General features: G+C 33.8%; 2 protein-coding genes across 2 annotated transcripts in view; one reads left to right on the top strand and one right to left on the bottom strand.

Annotated features, from left to right (window-relative positions):
- LOC126891934 (LIM homeobox transcription factor 1-alpha) overlaps positions 1 to 19,893 on the top strand; it is a 366,239-nt gene that overhangs the window by 242,440 nt on the left and 103,906 nt on the right. The gene's annotated exons all lie outside the window — the stretch shown is intronic.
- Positions 1 to 19,893, bottom strand: part of LOC126891931 (uncharacterized) — a 106,055-nt gene that overhangs the window by 66,065 nt on the left and 20,097 nt on the right. The window contains exon 4 of the mRNA XM_050661279.1: positions 4,446 to 4,492. Coding sequence (XP_050517236.1) covers positions 4,446 to 4,492 — 47 coding nt within the window. The remainder of the gene's footprint in view (positions 1 to 4,445; positions 4,493 to 19,893) is intronic.

Here is a 19,893-nt window from a genome sequence, read left to right as displayed (position 1 = left end):
GGCTGTTTTATAGAATTTGCCCTTCAGCTTCATTGGAATTTTTCTGTCACACAACACACCACTCGCTTCTTTCCACTTCATCCATCCAGCCCTAATTCTACTGCATGCATCTCCATCTATTTCGCCACTACTTTGTAATACCGATCCTGGGTACTTAAAACTATTGCTTTCCACAATCATTTCACCATCCAAAGATACCATTTTATTTGTAGTAAATCTATCTTTAAATAAACATTCTAAATACTCTGTTTCTGTCCTACTAAGTTTTAAACCTTTTTCCTCCAGAGCTTGTCTCCACTGTTCCAGTTTTTGTTCCAAGTCTCTTTCACTATTTCCTATTAACACTACATCATCAGCATACTTTAGGCACCATGGAAAGCTACCCTGTAGTTTCGCTGTTATCTGGTCCAAAACTAATGAGAATAAATAAGGACTAAGCACCGAGCCTTGGTGCAATCCTACTTTCACCTGAAATTTATCAGTATCTCCCACACCTGTCCTAACACTAGTCGTTACTCCCTCATACACATCTCTCACAATCTTTACATATTCTCCAGGGACTCCTTTTTTATTGAGTGTTTACCACAGAATCTCTCGAGGAACTCTATCATATGCTTTCTCAAGATCAATGAATACCATATAAGCGTTGGTCTCTTTATTCCTGTATTTTTCCATCAGTTGCCTTACAATGAAAATTGCATCTGTTGTTGATCTGCCCTGCATAAAGCCAAATTGATTATCGGATATTTCGGTTTCTTCACGTATCCGTCTATCAATTTACTCTCTCCCATATTTTCATGGTGTGGCTAAGTAGTTTTATAGCCCTATAGTTTGTACATTGTTGTATGTCTCCCTTGTTTTTGTAGACAGGTACTAATATACTGCTTCTCCATTCGTCTGGCATTTGTCCAACTTCCATAATTCTATTAAATAGAATTCTGTCAGCCAACTTATTCCTGTCTCTCCCAATGCTCTCCAGACTTCCCTAGGAATATCATCTGGTCCGACTGCTTTTCCTTTCTTTATTTTTTGAAGCGCTTGAGCCACTTCCTCGTTTGTTATTGTGGTAACCATTGCTGTTACTGTCTCCGTTAACTCCACGGGCTGTCTGTAAAATTCTTCATTTATGCAACAAATGCAAGAATGCAACAAATATTCTTCAATAATGCAACAAATATTCTTTCAGAGAAATGGAATCTTTTACTTTTGGGCTAAGACAATAAATTCTGTTAGAAATCCTTGGTCCTCCAGTTGGCGATTGAGCCTATGGACCAACCTCTAACTTTTTTATAAAAATCTCTTAAATGGTTAAAGCTGTAATCAAGAGCTTTGAAATACCGACGTATCACAGACATGGAAATCGCAAAGAAAGCAGATAAGGAATATGGTTACATGGTTTATGCAGAATGGGTACAAAAAGACAGACATTTGAAAACTATGGGGATTTATTGAGACTTAAAAGTAAGAGAAAATGAAACAATAGGCGACATGTTTTCAGTGGAGTAAATAAAATGGAAAAGAGTAAAAAGAGCTGTATTGAAATAATGTTATGACGACGTAATTATCTACAATCAATTCGGGAATATCGCGAGGAAAAAAGAAATATACAGGGTGAGTTTTTAGTGCGGGATCGGTCGATAATTCCTTTACGGTATAGAATATCGAAAAAAGTTATTTGGAAAAAATGTAGGCAATCATTTTCTCCACGCTTGGAAAATATGTCCATTTCTACAGGGTGATCAATCACAGCGTGGTATATCAAACATATCAATTTTTAAATGGGACACCCTATATATTTTTTCATATTTATATTCCCCTCATAATTCTTGTTCATATAATATAGGGTTTTGCATTACTATACAGAGTATTTAACAAGTTATGACCATTTTTATTTAGAAATCTCTATGAAATTAACACCCTGTATATAAAGAAGTAATTCATAGACAATAATTTGTTTTATGTAGTAAGATAAACAATATACTGTAGTTTTTAAATTAAGTCCAATTAAAATCATGGACGAATGTTTGTATACAGGGTGAACTACAAAACCAAATTACGATTTTCTCTATTTTTTTAAATGGATCACCCTATATTTTATTTTTCAAAAATATTGTATTTATTAGACTCTTTCATATTTATATAGCATTCTCTATATCTAAACTTATTACTTTCAGAGATATTTTTAGTTTTCTTCAACTTTCGGGAATACATTCAATTTTTCTAGTAGAAATAAGTTGTTATTGAATGATAATTAAACAAAATTATTTTTATTTAATAAATAACTAACACAAAATATAAACCATAGCAATATGCAATGAATGTATCAATAAATGTGATGTTAAGGAATTATCATATTTCCCTAATATACAAGAATCATACAATTCCTACAAAAAAATAAAGGTATCTTGTGTATAATAAAATTACAAGAATATTTTTATTTAATAAACAACTCACACAAAACATAAATCAAAACAATATACAACTAATTTAATAGTTTTTAGATTATTATATCAACAGCATTCTAAGCCAAGAAGTTTTTAGTAACACATTCCTAATTGCAGATTGTGACCCGCAGTTATTAATAATATAATTTTCATATTAAATTTCATTAATATGCATCAAGAAATCCCTACTTTGTTAACACTCAAACTAGGTGATCTATAAATGTTTAAGGTGATATTGTTAGAGATTATGTGATTGGTCCACATTTATTGACGGTTGAGGTTTTTATACGACGGTGCTCCAGTTCTTCCAAAATTGATTTTTTTCAAGTGGGGCTATATAAAAAACCTTGTATACCAGAAGCATCCAACAACGCTTGATGATATGAAAAACAGAATAAAAGAAGCTTTTAATAATATTGACTTACAAAAATGTTAGAAATGTGGCTCGGTCATTTGAATATCGGTTACAAAATGGCATAGACGTTGAAAGTGGTCATTTTCAACATTTACTTTAGACTTAAATCCTTAACATCACATTAATTGGTACATTCATTAAATTTTGTTATGGTTTATTATTTTTTTGTTAGTTATTAATTAAATGAAAATATTTGTTATATTATTACATAATACTTATTTGTTAAGTTATTTATATTTATAAGAATTGAATGTATTCCCGGCAAATGAAGAAAACTAAAAATATATCACAAACTAATAGGTCTAGGTATAGGAAATGCTATATAAAAATGAAAGTTTATCATAAATACAATATTTAAAAAAAATAAAATATAGGGTGATCTATTAAAAAAAAAAAATTGAGAAAATCTTAATTTTGTTTTGTAGTTTAAAAATGAATGTTCTACTAAAAAATTATTGGCTTAGAATGCTGTTGATATACCAATCTAAAAACTGTTACATCAGTTGTATATTGTTTTGATTTATGTTTCAAGTAAGTTATTTATTGAATAAAAATAATCTTGTGATATTATTATATACAATACAAAGTTTTTTTGTAGGAATTATACGATTCTTGTATATTAGGGAAATATGATAATTTCTTAATATCACATTTTTGTTATATTCACTGCATATTGCTATGGTTTATATTTTGTGTTAGTTATTTATCTAATAAAAATAATTTTGTTTAATTATCACTCAATACTAACTTATTTCTACTAGAAAAATTGAATGTATTCCCGAAATTTGAAGAAAACTAAAAATATCTCGGAAAGTAATCAGTTTAGATATAGGGAATGCTATATAAAAATGAAAGAGTATATTAAATACAATAATGTTAAAAAATAAAATATAGGGTGATTCATTTAAAAAAATAGAGAAAATCGTAATTTGGTTTTGTAGGTCACCCTGTATACAAATATTCGTCAATGATGTGAATTGGACTTAATTTAAAAACTACAGTATATTGTTTATCTTATTACATAAAACAAATTATTGTCTACGAAATAAAAATGGTCATAACTTGTTAAATACTCTGTATAGTAATGCAAAACCATATATTATATGAACAAGAATTATGAGGGGAATATAAATATAAAACAATATATAGGGTGTCCCATTTAAAAAATTATATGTTTGATATACCACGCAGTTACTGATCACCCTGTAGAAATGGACATATTTTCCAAGCGTGGAGAATATCATTGTTTACATTTTTTTTAAATAACTTTTCTCGATATTTTATATCATAATGGAGTTATCGACCGATCCCGCACTAAAAACTCACCCGTATGTTACCTTTGGTCTTACATTGGTTCAAGAGAATATACAGTCGGAAAAATAAAAGAATACCCATGAACGATCACATCAATCACTTATTTTGTATTTGTTGTCTTTTTCTATAAATAACAAACGTTTGTTATAGAAAAAGACAGCAAATACAAAATAAGTGATTGATGTGATCGTTCATGGGTATGCTTTCATTTTTCCGGCTGTAAAAAATTTGCAAGCACATCTAAAATTAAAAAGTAATAAATGAATACTTACACGCCATATATCCTGGAAAGGCTGGTCCAAATAGTCTGTTAAGCGAGCTATAACAATATTTATATGTATTATTGAAGTTATACTTCCTTAGGCGCGATAGGGAGTGAGTGTAAATGTGCGCGATTTCATCAAAAATGTTGGTGCTGGGCGCAGGTGTGTTATAGTATAGTATAGTTGATCCAAAAGATGGCATAACCCAGACATCCAAAGTGAAAGTTATCCTTCAACACCAAATTGTTCTATATGGTCCACACAATGTCCAGAAAAAAGTCACACCATTTTGAGCGTCGGGTTTGGGGGGGGGGGGAGGCGGGGGAGAAACCGGTAAATTCGTAGTTTTTTAAGTTTTTCGCCAATATTTCTAAAACTATGCGGTTTAGCATGAACAACCCTCTATACAAAATTGTTTTACATTAAATTTGAAATAAAAAAGGCCCTATGCATAATCTTTCTAAAATGAATGGTTCCAAAGTTACGGAGGTAGTATAGTATAACTGGTCCAAAAAAAGGCCTAACCCAAACATCCAAAGTAAAAGTTTTCCTCCAACACCAAAATGTTCTATATGGTCCACATATTGTTCAGTAAAAAGTTACACCATTTTGAGCGTCCGGTTTGGGAGGGAGATGGGAGAGAAGCCGGTAAATTAGTAGTTTTTTTTAAGTTTTTCGTCAATATTTCTAAAACTATGCTTTAGCGTAAACAATGTTATATACAAAAATGTTCTACATGAAATTTAAAACAAAAAATGTTCTACACATAATTGTTGTAAAATCAACGGTTCCAGAGTTACGCAGGGTAAAAAGTCGAGGTTTTCGATACTTTTTATATTTTTTTGGGCAATATTTATGATATAAATATACCAAAAACCCAGACATCCAAAGTGAAAGTTATCCTCCAACAACAAATTGTTCTATATAGTCCACATAATGTTCAGGAAAAAGTCACACCATTTTGAGCGTCGGTTTTGGGGGGAGATGGGGGAGAAATCGGTAAATATAAAAAGTATCGAAAACCTCGACTTTTCACCCTCCGTAACTCTGGAACCGTTGATTTTATAACAATTATGTATAGAACTTTTTTGTTTTAACTTTTATGTAAAACATTTTTCTATAGAACATTCCTTACGCTGAAGCATAGTTTTAGAAATATTGACGAAAAACCTAAAAGACCTACTAATTTACCGAGTTCTCCCCCATCTTCCCCCCAAACCGGACGCTCAAAATGGTGTAACTTTTTACTGAACAATATGTGGACCATATAGAACAATTTGGTGTTGAAAGAAAACTTTTACTTTGGATGTCTGGGTTAGGCCTTTTTTTGGACCAATTATACTATACTACCTCCGTAACTTTGGAACCGTTCATTTTAGAAGGGTTATGCATAGGGCCCTTTTTATTTCAAATTTAATGTAGAACAATTTTGTGTAGAAGGTTGTTCACGCTAAACCGCTTAGTTTTAGAAATATTGACGAAAAACGTAAAAAACTACGAATTTGCAGATTTCTCCCCCTCTCCCCCCCAAACCCGACGCTCAAAATGGTGTGACTTTTTTCTGTACATTATGTGGACCATATAGAACAATTTGGTGTTGGAGGATAACTTTCACTTTGGATGTCTGGGTTTGGGTCTAACTATACCATACTATTATACGTTTGCTCTGATTGTATGTTCAAATGACATGTCAAAAATTATCCAATATGGCGGCTGTGGCACCGCTTTGGTTTGTTATAGTAGGGCAGCGAAGTATGCTAAATGTGCAGTCACTCGAGCGCTTTGGGGACCTATTGGGTTGTGAAGAGTAGGTCCTAAAACCAAAAAAAGTTAAGTAAAGTTTTCCATTTTAGTGGGCGCTTGCCTTTTTTAATTTAATTTTAAATTTCCAACAATGGTTTTTTTCGATTATAGCACCATCTATCCATAATTTGAAAAAATGTTTCGAATAAAAGTTGCTTATTTTTACTTAAACAATCCAAATATGGAATAAAAATTTGGGGCACCTATTTAAGATTTTAAAGTAACCCCCCACCCCACCTCCGTGGGCGGTCGTGTTTGGTACCATTCGATAGATTTTTCACAAATATTGATTAAATGTATTTGACAGTTTTTCGATCTAATTTTTATTTTGCGAAATATCGCGGAATATGTATTTACAATTTTAAATTTACCCCCCACCCCTCTCCGTGGGGGTCACGTTTGGTATCATTCGATAGATTTTTGAAAAATATTGGACACGTGTTTTTTAGTTTTTTGATCTAATGTTCATTTTGCGAATTATTCGCTTTTTTTTGTGAAAATTTTTAACTCGCCCATTTCCTTACGCCCCGCTCAAATCGTTAGATTTTTGAAATATACACTGTTTTGCATGTCCTTAATTTACCTTATCTTAATCTGACAATTTCGAGTATTTTTAAGGATAGATTTTTTTTTCCGTGCCCCCCTTAACGAACTCCTCTGTGTTAAGAGCTAATATATGGTAGAGGTACATCTGCAGGGCACCAGGTTTCTCCCATATGATAATCTGACGCGCTCGAGTAACTGCAAAAATCCCCGCTTGGGCTCCCCTACCATTATATAGGGGAGTGCATATAGATTTTCACTTCGGAAAAAATCAAACAAGATAGAACTTTTTGTAATTTCATTAAGAAATGTTTAATAAACAACATATCAAAAAGTTCTACTCGAGAAGGGGGTGCTTCATTTTTTATTAAACAAATGAACTACGAAATTAGATGTTTTTTTAAATAACTCCGAAAATATAAAATTTAGAAAAAAACTGACTCGACCATTGAACAATTCAGAAAATTTTACAAAAAAAACCTTATATAAAGAATTTTCTAAAATTAAATCTGTACCTTCTATAATTTTTTATTTATAACGCTTAAGTCACCCTTCTCACAAACATTGGCGCACTGTAAACTAACGTACGGCGCAGTGCACGGTTGAGTTATTTTATTGTTATTCTTTAACTAATGGATCAAATAAATTTTTACAAACTGAACATGAAAGAAGAATAATTAAGGTATCTTATGGTTATTATAGAAAGAAATAAAAGGTATGGGCATAAGTACGGTGTGCCTTAGTTTATTCCTTCGCTCCAACTTTTTCTCGCTTTACCTCGTTTTCTCTTTCCTTCGGGTTGCCATTTTAGTATTTCCTTTGGTATTCGTTGTTCATCCATTTTTTGTATACGTCCAAACCAATAAGTTGTTTTGTTGATAAATCATACGTAATTGCTCGTTTGATTCCCATTATTTTTCCAATGCGTTCGTTGGTAATAATTATTTCTGTTCTAGATCTTCCTGCTGCTCTTCTAGTCCAGGGCGCATCTGATTTGAGATGGACGTTGAGAGATGACTCATATTTTTTTGCAGAAATTGCTTGGAATTTACTCATATAATAATAATTGAGTTATCTTCTCACTCAAAAAGGTCCGGAATATTGTTTAAATAATCAAAATGTCAAAAAATAAAGGAAAAATTCGATGTTTTTCTTCGTTTTTTGATTATAACTCTCAAAGTATTCACGTCCGGCAAAAGTTGCACTGACATAAAAGTTGCGTAATTAAATTTTATACAATATAGGATTAGTTAAAAATTTTAGAAATTGTCACCATTGTTGTAAAATAGCAATAATTGCGAAAAAACCATAAAACAACAAGTATTCGCATTTTACGCTTTTCAACCATTTATTCTAAACTGAGGACCTTCATATTTTACACTGAAAAACTTTATGTTATAATAAAACAATACTGTAAATTTCATTAAGATCGATTCAATAGATTTTGCAAAATAAATTTTGAAATCCAGCTTTCGCAAAAAAAAATCCATTTTTCCAAAATGTTGCAGGACTGAAAATAAAGCAGATAGCAAGTTGATACCGTTTCTTTCATTGGCAATTTGCAAAATTAAAATCGATTAATTACCACGGCGTCAGGAAATTTTTTAAATAAACATTAATTTTTGGTGCTACGCGCAGGACAACGGTGTTCGATTCACACATGTCGATTTCCACAAAAATTTCTTTCAATCTTTATCTAATATATTATTTTCTTACTCTATATTTTGTTGTATTTTAATATTTTAATTCCACAAAAATCAAACTTATTTGATTATTGTTTGTGAAATATTGTTTAAACAATTACATATGTTTAAAAATAATAAACTTTAATTCTCTAAGTTAAAATATATAAACAAAGAAAGTTTTTGCTAAAAAAAGTGTTATTCCAAAGGACAGATTATGTGTTTTTATTTTGCAATAAACAAATGTATTTATTTACATCGAAATGTACTAAAAATTAAAATTTATCAATCATTATCAAAGGTCATTGGAATGCCCAATCAGAGCAAACTATCCGCTATCCTGCGCGTAGCACCAAAAATTAATGTTTATTTAAAAAAATTTCTAACGCCTTGATAGTTAACCGATTTTAATTTTGCGAATTACAAATGAAAGGAACAGTATTCGTCTATATGTAAAAAATAACTCAACTTGCTGTCTGCTTTATTTTCAGTCCTGCAACATTTTGAAAAAATGAATTTTTTTGCGAAAGCTGGATTGCAAAATTTATTTTGCAAAGCTATTTAAGCGATCTTAATGAAATTCACAGTATTGTTTTACTATATCATTTAGTTTTTCTGGATAAAATATGAAGGTCCTAAGTGTAGCATATATGGTTGAAAAACGTAAAATGCGAATACTTGTTTTTATGGTGTTTTCGCAATTATTGCTATTTTGCAACAAGGGTGACAATTTTTAAATTTTTGTAACTAATGCTATATTGTAGGACATTTAATTGCGCAGCTTTCTTTTATGTCAATGCAACTTTTCTCGGAAATGAATATTTTTAGAGTTATAATCAAAAAACGAAGAGAAAAATCGAATTTTTCCTTAATTTTTTGACATTTTGATTATTTAAACAATGTTCCGGACCTTTTTGAGTGGGAGGGTAACTCAAATATTATTATGAGTTATTTCCAAGCAATTTCTGCAAAAAAATATGAGTCACCTCTCAACGTCCAAATGTACTAATATTTTTACAGATGCGCCCGGGTCTATTCTCCAAAAATCCATTCTACTTGGCGAATATTCTTTCCATTATAACTAATTTTAATACTTACTACTTTCCAAACATTTTTATTAAAACAATACCAAAAATTACAAAAATAAAAGAATAAAACACACACAAACATATTAAAAAATCATCATCATTCTCTTTGCCTTATCCCTATGCGGGGTCGGCTTCCCTAATTGCATTTCTCCACACAATTCTATCTTGGGCCATATCAATGTTAATCCCCTTTACCAACATGTCCTGCCTTATCGTCTCCCCCCAGGTCTTCTTTGGTCTTCCTCTCCTACTCCTTCCAGGAATCTGCACTTCAGCTATTCTTCGTATTGGGTGGTTAACGTCTCGACGTTGAACATGACCAAACCATCTTAACCTATGCTCTCTCATTTTGGCATCAATTGGTGCCACACCTAGACTTCCCCTAATATACTCATCTAATTTTATCCTTCTTTGTCACTCCACTCATCCATCTAAGCATTCTCATTTCCGCCACACGCATTCGCTGTTCCTCTTTCTTTTTCACTGCCCAACATTCAGTTCCGTACATCATAGCTGGTCTTATGGCTGTTTTATAGAATTTTCCCTTCAGCTTCATTGGAATTTTTCTGTCACACAACACACCACTCGCTTCTTTCCACTTCATCCATCCAGCCCTAATTCTACTGCATGCATCTCCATCTATTTCTCCATTACTCTGTAATACCGATCTTAGGTACTTAAAACTATTGCTTTTTACAATCTAAATCATCTTGGAGGAGATTACTAACTCAGTGAGCTTTATTAGTGGACTGTTTAGCATAGGGTGAATTTAAAATAGAATAAAAAAAATAACAGTAAAAAAACCAGACCTTAAAGTAAATTGTAATAAAAATATTTCCTACCTTGTCATTTCTCGTTGCACAAGCTGGAGCAGGCCTGCTATTTTTCGTACTGCTATTGCTGAGTAGTATAAAGTATAAATCACTCGCGAGGACTATATTGAGTTTCTATACACTTTTCGGAATGATTGTAAGTGACTGTTAACCAAGAGAGTTGGTTGGCGAATTGTCTTTTTAAAATGAGGCGAGTAGGCAGGTAATTACATACAAAAAACTTTAAGGTTTTTACTTGAAAATAATGATAAAAATTAATACATACTCACTGAATTAGGTATTGGCCTACTCGTATATACGGGGTGTCCCATAATATTGAAAAGAAAATGAATTAAAATATTCTTTACAAAAACAAGAAAATTAAAAATTGTTATTCCTACTTATGTGGACGAACCACAACCGCCCACCACAATACGCAGTATTGTTACGGCTCAAAAGGCAAAGGACATAATTTTACTATAGAGCGTTTATATATACCACTATTAGTTTTCACTGTGGCCACTCTAACTACACCATCAGATCCAGGATGAACCTCAATTATACGGCCCAAAGGCCATTGTAGCGGGGGAATATTATTTTGGCGGATTACCACTAAGGTACCTAGTTGGACGTTTGGAGACGGAGAATTCCATTTAGCCCTTTGATGAAGAGTTTGGAGGTACTCCTTAGACCACCGTTCCCAAATCTGTTGGTGCAACTTATTTAATAATTGCCAACGATTCAACCGATTGTGCGGAACATCGAGCAACGTTTCTTCGGGCGGAGCACTCAAAGGCTCCATGGTCAAAAAATGTCCTGGAGTTAACGCACTAAGATCGTTTGGGTCTGAACTTAACGGGCATATTGGCCTCGAATTCATGATGGCCTCAATTTGAGAAAAAATAGTATATAACTCTTCAAAAGTTAGTACTTGTTCTCCAATTGTGCGAATTAAATGACCCTTTACCGTCTTAATATTAGATTCCCATAAACCTCCAAAGTGTGGAGAAGAAGGGGGAATGAGATGCCATTGAATAGATTCATGAGAAGCAGCTTGTGATGCCAATCTGTTAAGTTCTGCTCTGGCTCCAACAAAGTTAGTGCCATTGTCACTATAAACATGTTGACATCGGCCTCTACGACTGACAAATCGCTTAAACGCAGCTAAAAACGCGTCAGTGGATAAATCAGATACGAGCTCTAAATGAAGAGCTTTTGTTGAGAAACAAATAAAAAGCGACAAATACGCTTTAAGAGTTTGAGACTTTCGAAGTTTGGAAGCTCTTATAGGAAAAGGGCCCGCAAAATCAACTCCAACATTACTGAAAGGTTTTAGTTGAGATATTCGAGCTAGCGGTAGATTTCCCATTAACGGAACTGGGGACAAAGGATTCACCTTAAAACATTTAACACATTTAGACAGTACTCTACGAATGGCTCGTTTGGAAGATATAATCCAAAAACGCTGAGAAATTAGGTATTGAACAGTTTGAAGCCCGGCGTGTAGATATTGCAGATGAGTAGATTCAATAATCATATCAGTTAATTTACAACTGTTAGGAAGTAATGCCGGAAATTTGCGATCATACGAAATGGGCGCATTAGCTAGGCGACTACCTACACGTAGAATTCCCTTTGCATCGATAAAAGGTGAAAGCTTTCTTAAATTTTTTGGAAGCAGCTGTTTATCTTGGATAAAATTTATTAAAGTATTAAAAAAGATCTGCTGTGTTCGTTTAACAAAAACCAGTAAGGAGTTATGTTGCTCCAATAAACTTAAACAACCTATTTCCAGATTACCATATCGGTTTTTGGTTACATAATGGAAAAAACGAATAATGTAACACAAACATCGAACACACCTATTTAAAGACGAATGACGATCCAATAAAATATCTAAAAAATTATTGGGAATTTCAGCAATCAATGCGACAGTCCGCACTTCCAAATTTACATTAGTAGACTCCTTTGAATTAAGTTCAAAGAACGTTAGCGGATCAGATTGTAAGAAGGTTGGCCCCGCCCACCATTTGGAACAGTTAATTAACTCAGAGGGTAAGCAACCCCTTGAACCAATGTCAGCAGGATTTTCTTCAGAAGGAACATAGTGCCAACATGAAGAAGTTACTCGTTCCTGCACATAAGCTACTCTATTGCTCACAAAAGTTTTCCACTGATGAGGGGAAGATTGTAACCAACGTAATGTAACAGCAGAATCAGAATAACAGTATATTTCCTTGATTTCTACTTTATCTTTAATAACAGAAGAAACAAAGGAGACTAGTCGAGCCACTAAAACCGCAGCAGACAATTCTAATCTGGGAATAGTAAGTCCCTTATTAATGGGTGCGACCTTAGATTTAGCTATAACAAAAGAAACAAAAGGTTGGCCTGAAGGTGATAAGCATCGAAAGTACAAGACAGCGCAGTAACCTTTCTCGCTAGCGTCACCAAAACAGTGAACTTCTAAGCGTAAAATATCGTCAATTAATAAACGACGAGGTAAATTTAATTTACTCAAATATGCTACATCATCAATGTATTTTTTCCACAAACGGATAATTTCTTTTGATGGAGCATCATCCCAACCAATCTTTTGAGTCCATATTCTTTGAATAAGGTGTTTAATTAGAAATGTTATTGGAGATAAAAATCCAAGAGGATCAAATATTTTTGCTAAATTGGACAAAAGATGACGTTTTGTACAAGAAGAGTCTAAAACTTGAACTTTAAAAGCAAATGTATCCGAAGAAGCGTCCCATTCCAACCCTAATACTTTAAGTGTTTTGGACGAAATATCATCATTAAATGTAAGAGGTTTTATTGCTAAATCTGATACAGCTAATCCTTTCAATAAATCGGGTACATTACTGGACCATTTTTTCAACTCAAAACCTCCTTTGGCAAGTAAGGCAATAAGTTCGTCTCTTAGTGCTAAGGCATTTTCGAAACTAGGACAGGAAGAAATGATATCATCAACGTAGGTTCCAGTTTTAAGTGCCTCGGCTGCTAGAGGAAACGAATCCCCGTCATCATTAGCCAACTGATGTAGACATCTAATAGCAAGATAAGGAGAACAAGAGAGACCATAAACAACTCTGTTGATACGAAGATCTCGAACAGGTTCAGAATTATTAGAACGCCAAAGTACTCTTTGATAATCTGTTTGAGTAGGATTAATTAAAATTTGCCTATACATTTTAGAAATATCGGCCGTAATTACATAACCATGCAATCGAAAATTAATCAAAATTGTACAGATGTCAGTCTGAAGCTTAGGACCAGTGAATAATTTGTCATTGAGTGAGGGTTGATTTGGAAGATGCCCGGAACCATTAAAAACGACCCTTAATTTACTTGTTAGACTTTCAGGTCTTAAAACACAATGATGCGATAAATAGTAAACATAAGGTGAATCGAAGTTATTCAATGGGACAGGTTCCATGTGACCGAGCTCAACAAATTCCTTCATAAAGGTGCGGTATTGGTCATAAAGTTCAGGAGATTTTTGAAGCCTTCTTTCTAATGAATAAAACCTACTAAGAGCAAGTGATCTAATATTAGGAAAGACAGGATTTTCTTCCTTAAAAGGTAGATCTACTACAAAGCGTCCTGATTGTTCACGCTTATAAGTATTCATAAACATATTTTCCACTTTAGCGTCATCAGGAGCTAAGCAAAAAACTTCAGGGACTGCTTCTAATTCCCAGAATTTCTTTATTTGCTGATCCAAAGAAACCGTATCTTCAACTTGGCAAAATAAAGAAGTAAGAGTAGGTGCCTTTGAAATATTTACTTTTCCCATAAGCACATAGCCAAATATAGTATTAATTGCATCAGGTTGATCTTGATTGCCGTAAATACGTCCATCCAAAAGAATTGTAGAGAATACATCAGCTCCTAAAAGAATGTCGATGGATCCTCTACGAAAGAAGTTATCATCTGCTAACTTTAAATTAGCAATATGGGGCCAAGTATTAACTTCTAAATTACATAAAGGCTGATCCTCACATATTTTTGTCAAGACTAACGCATCGGTTGTCAAAATAGGAGAAGATTTACGTACTGGTTTAAAAGAAATGGTAACCCCACCTAAATTAGTGGTCGACTGCATAGAACCTAATCCTTGGATGTTAGCTGAAGTTTTCATGGGACGTAAACCTAAACGCCTAAGGGTCTTTTGACAGATAAAGGACGTCATGCTTCCCGAATCTAACAGACACCTAACAGGTTGGTAGTTACCGTGACAATCAAGCACCTCAATACATGCAGTGGAAAGCAAAGTACTTTTATCAGCGGAAGAAAAACACACAGAAACGGATGATCCAGTCGTTGAATTTAAAGTGGATGCCGCCGAATCTTGAACATTCTCTTCTTTCTTAGAAGAGGAGAAGCAAAGGAGTGTATGATGTTTTTTATGGCACGAGTGACAAGTCCATGTAGATTTGCATAGGCTAGAACGATGTGATCCAAGACAGTTAATACACATCTTGTTCTTTTTTATTAATTGAAATCGATCTACAGGAGATTTTGCCAAAAAAACGGAGCATTTATAAATGGCATGGGTATCATTAGTTTTACAGATAGAACATTTTGGTTCAGGTTCTGTTTGAGCAAGCAATGATGTAGATTTGGAAGAATTAGGTTTTTTAGAAAAGTTAGATTTTGGTTTAGTGTGAAAATCAATATTATCTAAAGCGAGACAACTTTGATTTAAAAAATCAATCAGTTTTTTATAGCTTGGGATGGTTGAATTATTATGAAAAAGCTCAAAACGTGTTACTAAAGAAACAGTTAATCGTTTTAAAATCATTTGAACAAGTATAAAATCCCAATGTACTGTGGGTAGTCCTAGCTTATTTAGAGATGCCACATTTTTCGAAAATGTATCTAACAACTTGCGTAGTTCTTTTGGATCTTCTGAAGTCAGTTGTGGTGAACTTTCAAGGTTATTCCATAAATTGGCAGCGATTACCCTAACATTATTAAACCTTTCACAAAGCAGATCATAGGCAATTGGATAATTGTTTGCTGTGATGTCAATATGATCCACAGCATCGCGCGCTGCACCCTTTAAACACGATAGTAACAAATTAAATTTGTCAATTGGTTGTAAGTAAGTAAGAGTATGAACGCGAGCATCAAACTGATCTATAAAACTTCTAAATTCAGTTATTTTTCCACTGAAAGATGGCAATTCCGGTTTCGGTAAATTAAAATAATTTATAGGTAAAGGATTTTGAGACTGTGAAGTTGATGTAGTTTGCTGACTTGATGTTGAAGATTTTCTAAAGGCTTGCACGTATGTTAATTTAATTTTATAATATAATTTGTCAAAATTACTACGGCAATCATCTTCGACTTTAAATAGCGCGTCCTCATTATCTTGCTCAGAAACTAACATAATTATTTTATTATGAAGATCATAAAAATTGTCACGAATTTTTTCCAATCCTTCATACATAACTTCCAAAACCGGGTAAAAATTCTTATCGTCAGCAGCTACCTTTAAAGCAACAGCATGAATTTCAGTCATTTGTTGCACTTCAACTTGTCTTAAAGATTGATATTTTTTAATTTTATCTGCCATTTTGTAAATTTAAATGTAGAATTAATAAATTTAGAAAAATATGAAATTAGCGTTAGGAAATAAAATAGGTTCACCACACGAAAATTAATAAAATACAACCGAACTTTGTGCTAATAAAATAGAAAACTATGTCCTCTGCTATTTGAATATTTATAGACAAAAATAATTATAAAACATAAACCCTTTAAATAAAAATCACTGTGTAAAATAAACACACAGTTTCATCTATAATAGAGTCAACCTGTATAATAATTATTATAACAAAATTTGTCTATTGGCCGACGTTGACAATTTAATAATAATTACTTTTACATTAATGTGTTCCTTTTTTACTTAAAAAACAACATTAACTGAGGTATAGGTACCACTAACGATCGGCACAAACAAAAAACCAATGTACTAATTGATACGTGATTTTAATTTTGTAAAGAATATTTTATCGCCTTATGTTAAAGAATAACAAAAAATAAAGTCAAAGGAAATGCGGTTAAATAACCTGAATTTGATTCTGATCTTTGTAAATTAGCAAAGTATGACAATAAAATCAAACAATTCAGGTTTAAAAGAAACTTTCCCCGACTATATTACCCTCTTAGAAAAATGAAAAATGCAAGAAAAAAATATAGAAAATGGATCTATCAGGCTCGTAACGGATCAATAAATCATCTTGGAGGAGATTACTAACTCAGTGAGCTTTATTAGTGGACTGTTTAGCATAGGGTGAATTTAAAATAGAATAAAAAAAATAACAGTAAAAAAACCAGACCTTAAAGTAAATTGTAATAAAAATATTTCCTACCTTGTCATTTCTCGTTGCACAAGCTGGAGCAGGCCTGCTATTTTTCGTACTGCTATTGCTGAGTAGTATAAAGTATAAATCACTCGCGAGGACTATATTGAGTTTCTATACACTTTTCGGAATGATTGTAAGTGACTGTTAACCAAGAGAGTTGGTTGGCGAATTGTCTTTTTAAAATGAGGCGAGTAGGCAGGTAATTACATACAAAAAACTTTAAGGTTTTTACTTGAAAATAATGATAAAAATTAATACATACTCACTGAATTAGGTATTGGCCTACTCGTATATACGGGGTGTCCCATAATATTGAAAAGAAAATGAATTAAAATATTCTTTACAAAAACAAGAAAATTAAAAATTGTTATTCCTACTTATGTGGACGAACCACAATCATTTCACCATCCAAAGATACCATTTTATTTGTAGTAGCTCCATCTTTAAATGAACATTCCAAATACTCTGTTTTTGTCCTACTAAGTTTTAAACCTTTTTCCTCCAAAGCTTGTCTCCACTGTTCCAGTTTCTGTTCTAAGTCTCTTTCACTATTTCCTACTAACACAACATCATCAGCATACATTAAGCACCATGGAATGTTACCCTGTATTTTCGCTGTTATCTGGTCCAAAACTAATGAGAATAAATACGGACTAAGCACAGAACCTTGATGCAATCCTACTTTCACATGAAATTTATCAGTCTCTCCCACACCTGTCCTAACACTAGTCGTTACTTCCTCATACATATCCCTCACAATCTTTACATATTCACCAGGGACTCCTTTCTTATTGAGTGCCCACCACAGAATCTCTCGAGGAACTCTATCATATGCTTTCTCAAGATCAATGAATACCATATGAGCGTTTGTTCCTTTACTCCTGTATTTTTCCATCAACTGCCTTATAATGAAAATTGCATCTGTTGTTGATCTACCCTGCATAAAGCCAAATTGATTCTCGGATATTTCGGTCTCTTCACGTATCCGTCTATCAATTACTCTTTCCCATATTTTCATGGTGTGGCTAAGCAGTTTTATAGCCCTGTAGTTTGTACATTGTTGTATATCTCCCTTGTTTTTGTAAACAGGTACCAGTATACTGCTTCTCCATTCGTCTGGCATTTGTCCAACTTCCATAATTCTATTAAATAGACCTGCTAGCCACCTTGTTCCTGTCTCTCCCAATGCTCTTCGTACTTCCCCAGGAATATCATCTCGTCCTACCGCTTTTCCTTTCTTTATTTTTTGAAGCGCTTGAGCCACTTCCTCGTTGGTTATTTTGGTGACCATTGCTGCTACTGTCTCCGTTGACTCTACAGGCTGTCTGTCAAATTCTTCATTTAATAAGCTGTCAAAGTACTTTCTCCATCTCTTTTTGACATCCCTTTCGTGAACTAGTATTTTATTATTTTCATCTCGGATACATCTAATCTGATTAAAATCTTTTGCTTTCTTTGCTCTCTGTTTGGCTATTTTATATATCTTCGTTTCGCCTTCCCTGGTATCAAGTTGATCGTATAGGTTTGAATACGCTTCTGCTTTAGCTTTTGCTACTTTCGCTTCCTTTTTGGCGACCATATAGTTTTGAAGATCTATGTCCGATCTGGTTTCTTGCCACTTTTTATATAATTTTCTCTTCTCCTTTATTTTTCCTTGTACTTCATTTGACCACCACCAAGTCTCTTTATCTTCAAACTTCTTTCCTGACGTTTTCCCAAATATTTCAATAGCCGTCTCTCTAATAATATTGGCCATTTTTCTCCAAATTGTGTTAGGGCTTCCTTTCATGTTCCAACATATTTTTTCTACTATTCTTTCCCTGAATAGACCTTCCTTCTCACATTGAAAAATGCCACAAAGAAAGGATTTCTGAACAATAATTGTTGGAAAAAATTTTAACTAAATACGCATTTTCTGAAAAAAGATTATATAAAAAATATATTCACAATCATAAAATGTATAAAAAAAAATAAAATCTTGCATTGGGATTCGACTTACACACACCCGTCACCCGACTTACCACTTACACATACTTGTCATGTGGGAAGCTAATCATGTGGGAATTTAATCAAATTTTTGATTTTGTGTGTGTGTGTGTGTGTGTGTGTGTGTGTGTGTGTGTGTGTGTGTGTGTGTGTGTGTGTGTGTGTGTGTGTGTGTGTGTGTGTGTGTGTGTGTGTGTGTGTGTGTGTGTGTGTGTGTGTGTGTGTGTGTGTGTGTGTGTGTGTGTGTGTGTGTGTGTGTGTGTGTGTGTGTGTGTGTGTGTGTGTGTGTGTGTGTGTGTGTGTGTGTGTGTGTGTGTGTGTGTGTGTGTGTGTGTGTGTGTGTGTGTGTGTGTGTGTGTGTGTGTGTGTGTGTGTGTGTGTGTGTGTGTGTGTGTGTGTGTGTGTGTGTGTGTGTGTGTGTGTGTGTGTGTGTGTGTGTGTGTGTGTGTGTGTGTGTGTGTGTGTGTGTGTGTGTGTGTGTGTGTGTGTGTGTGTGTGTGTGTGTGTGTGTGTGTGTGTGTGTGTGTGTGTGTGTGTGTGTGTGTGTGTGTGTGTGTGTGTGTGTGTGTGTGTGTGTGTGTGTGTGTGTGTGTGTGTGTGTGTGTGTGTGTGTGTGTGTGTGTGTGTGTGTGTGTGTGTGTGTGTGTGTGTGTGTGTGTGTGTGTGTGTGTGTGTGTGTGTGTGTGTGTGTGTGTGTGTGTGTGTGTGTGTGTGTGTGTGTGTGTGTGTGTGTGTGTGTGTGTGTGTGTGTGTGTGTGTGTGTGTGTGTGTGTGTGTGTGTGTGTGTGTGTGTGTGTGTGTGTGTGTGTGTGTGTGTGTGTGTGTGTGTGTGTGTGTGTGTGTGTGTGTGTGTGTGTGTGTGTGTGTGTGTGTGTGTGTGTGTGTGTGTGTGTGTGTGTGTGTGTGTGTGTGTGTAAAACGTTACTACAATTATAAACTTGCTTTTGTCTGTGTCCTCACAACAATAAAAACTAATATACAATATTTGTTTATCCATAACCTCCATATTGAACAATTATTGTCATGTCATTTGAACACCCAATTAGAGCAAAGGTATAATGCGTCTGAGCCGGGGACAAAGGTTTTTGATGAATTCGCGCATATTAAATTTCACTCCCATCGCGCCTAAAGAAGTATAACTTTAAAAACTATTTAAAAAT

Source organism: Diabrotica virgifera, chromosome 9 (genome assembly GCF_917563875.1).
Source record: "Diabrotica virgifera virgifera chromosome 9, PGI_DIABVI_V3a".
Taxonomy (NCBI): Eukaryota; Metazoa; Arthropoda; class Insecta; order Coleoptera; family Chrysomelidae; genus Diabrotica; species Diabrotica virgifera.
This window is presented reverse-complemented; position numbering and strand designations above follow the sequence as displayed.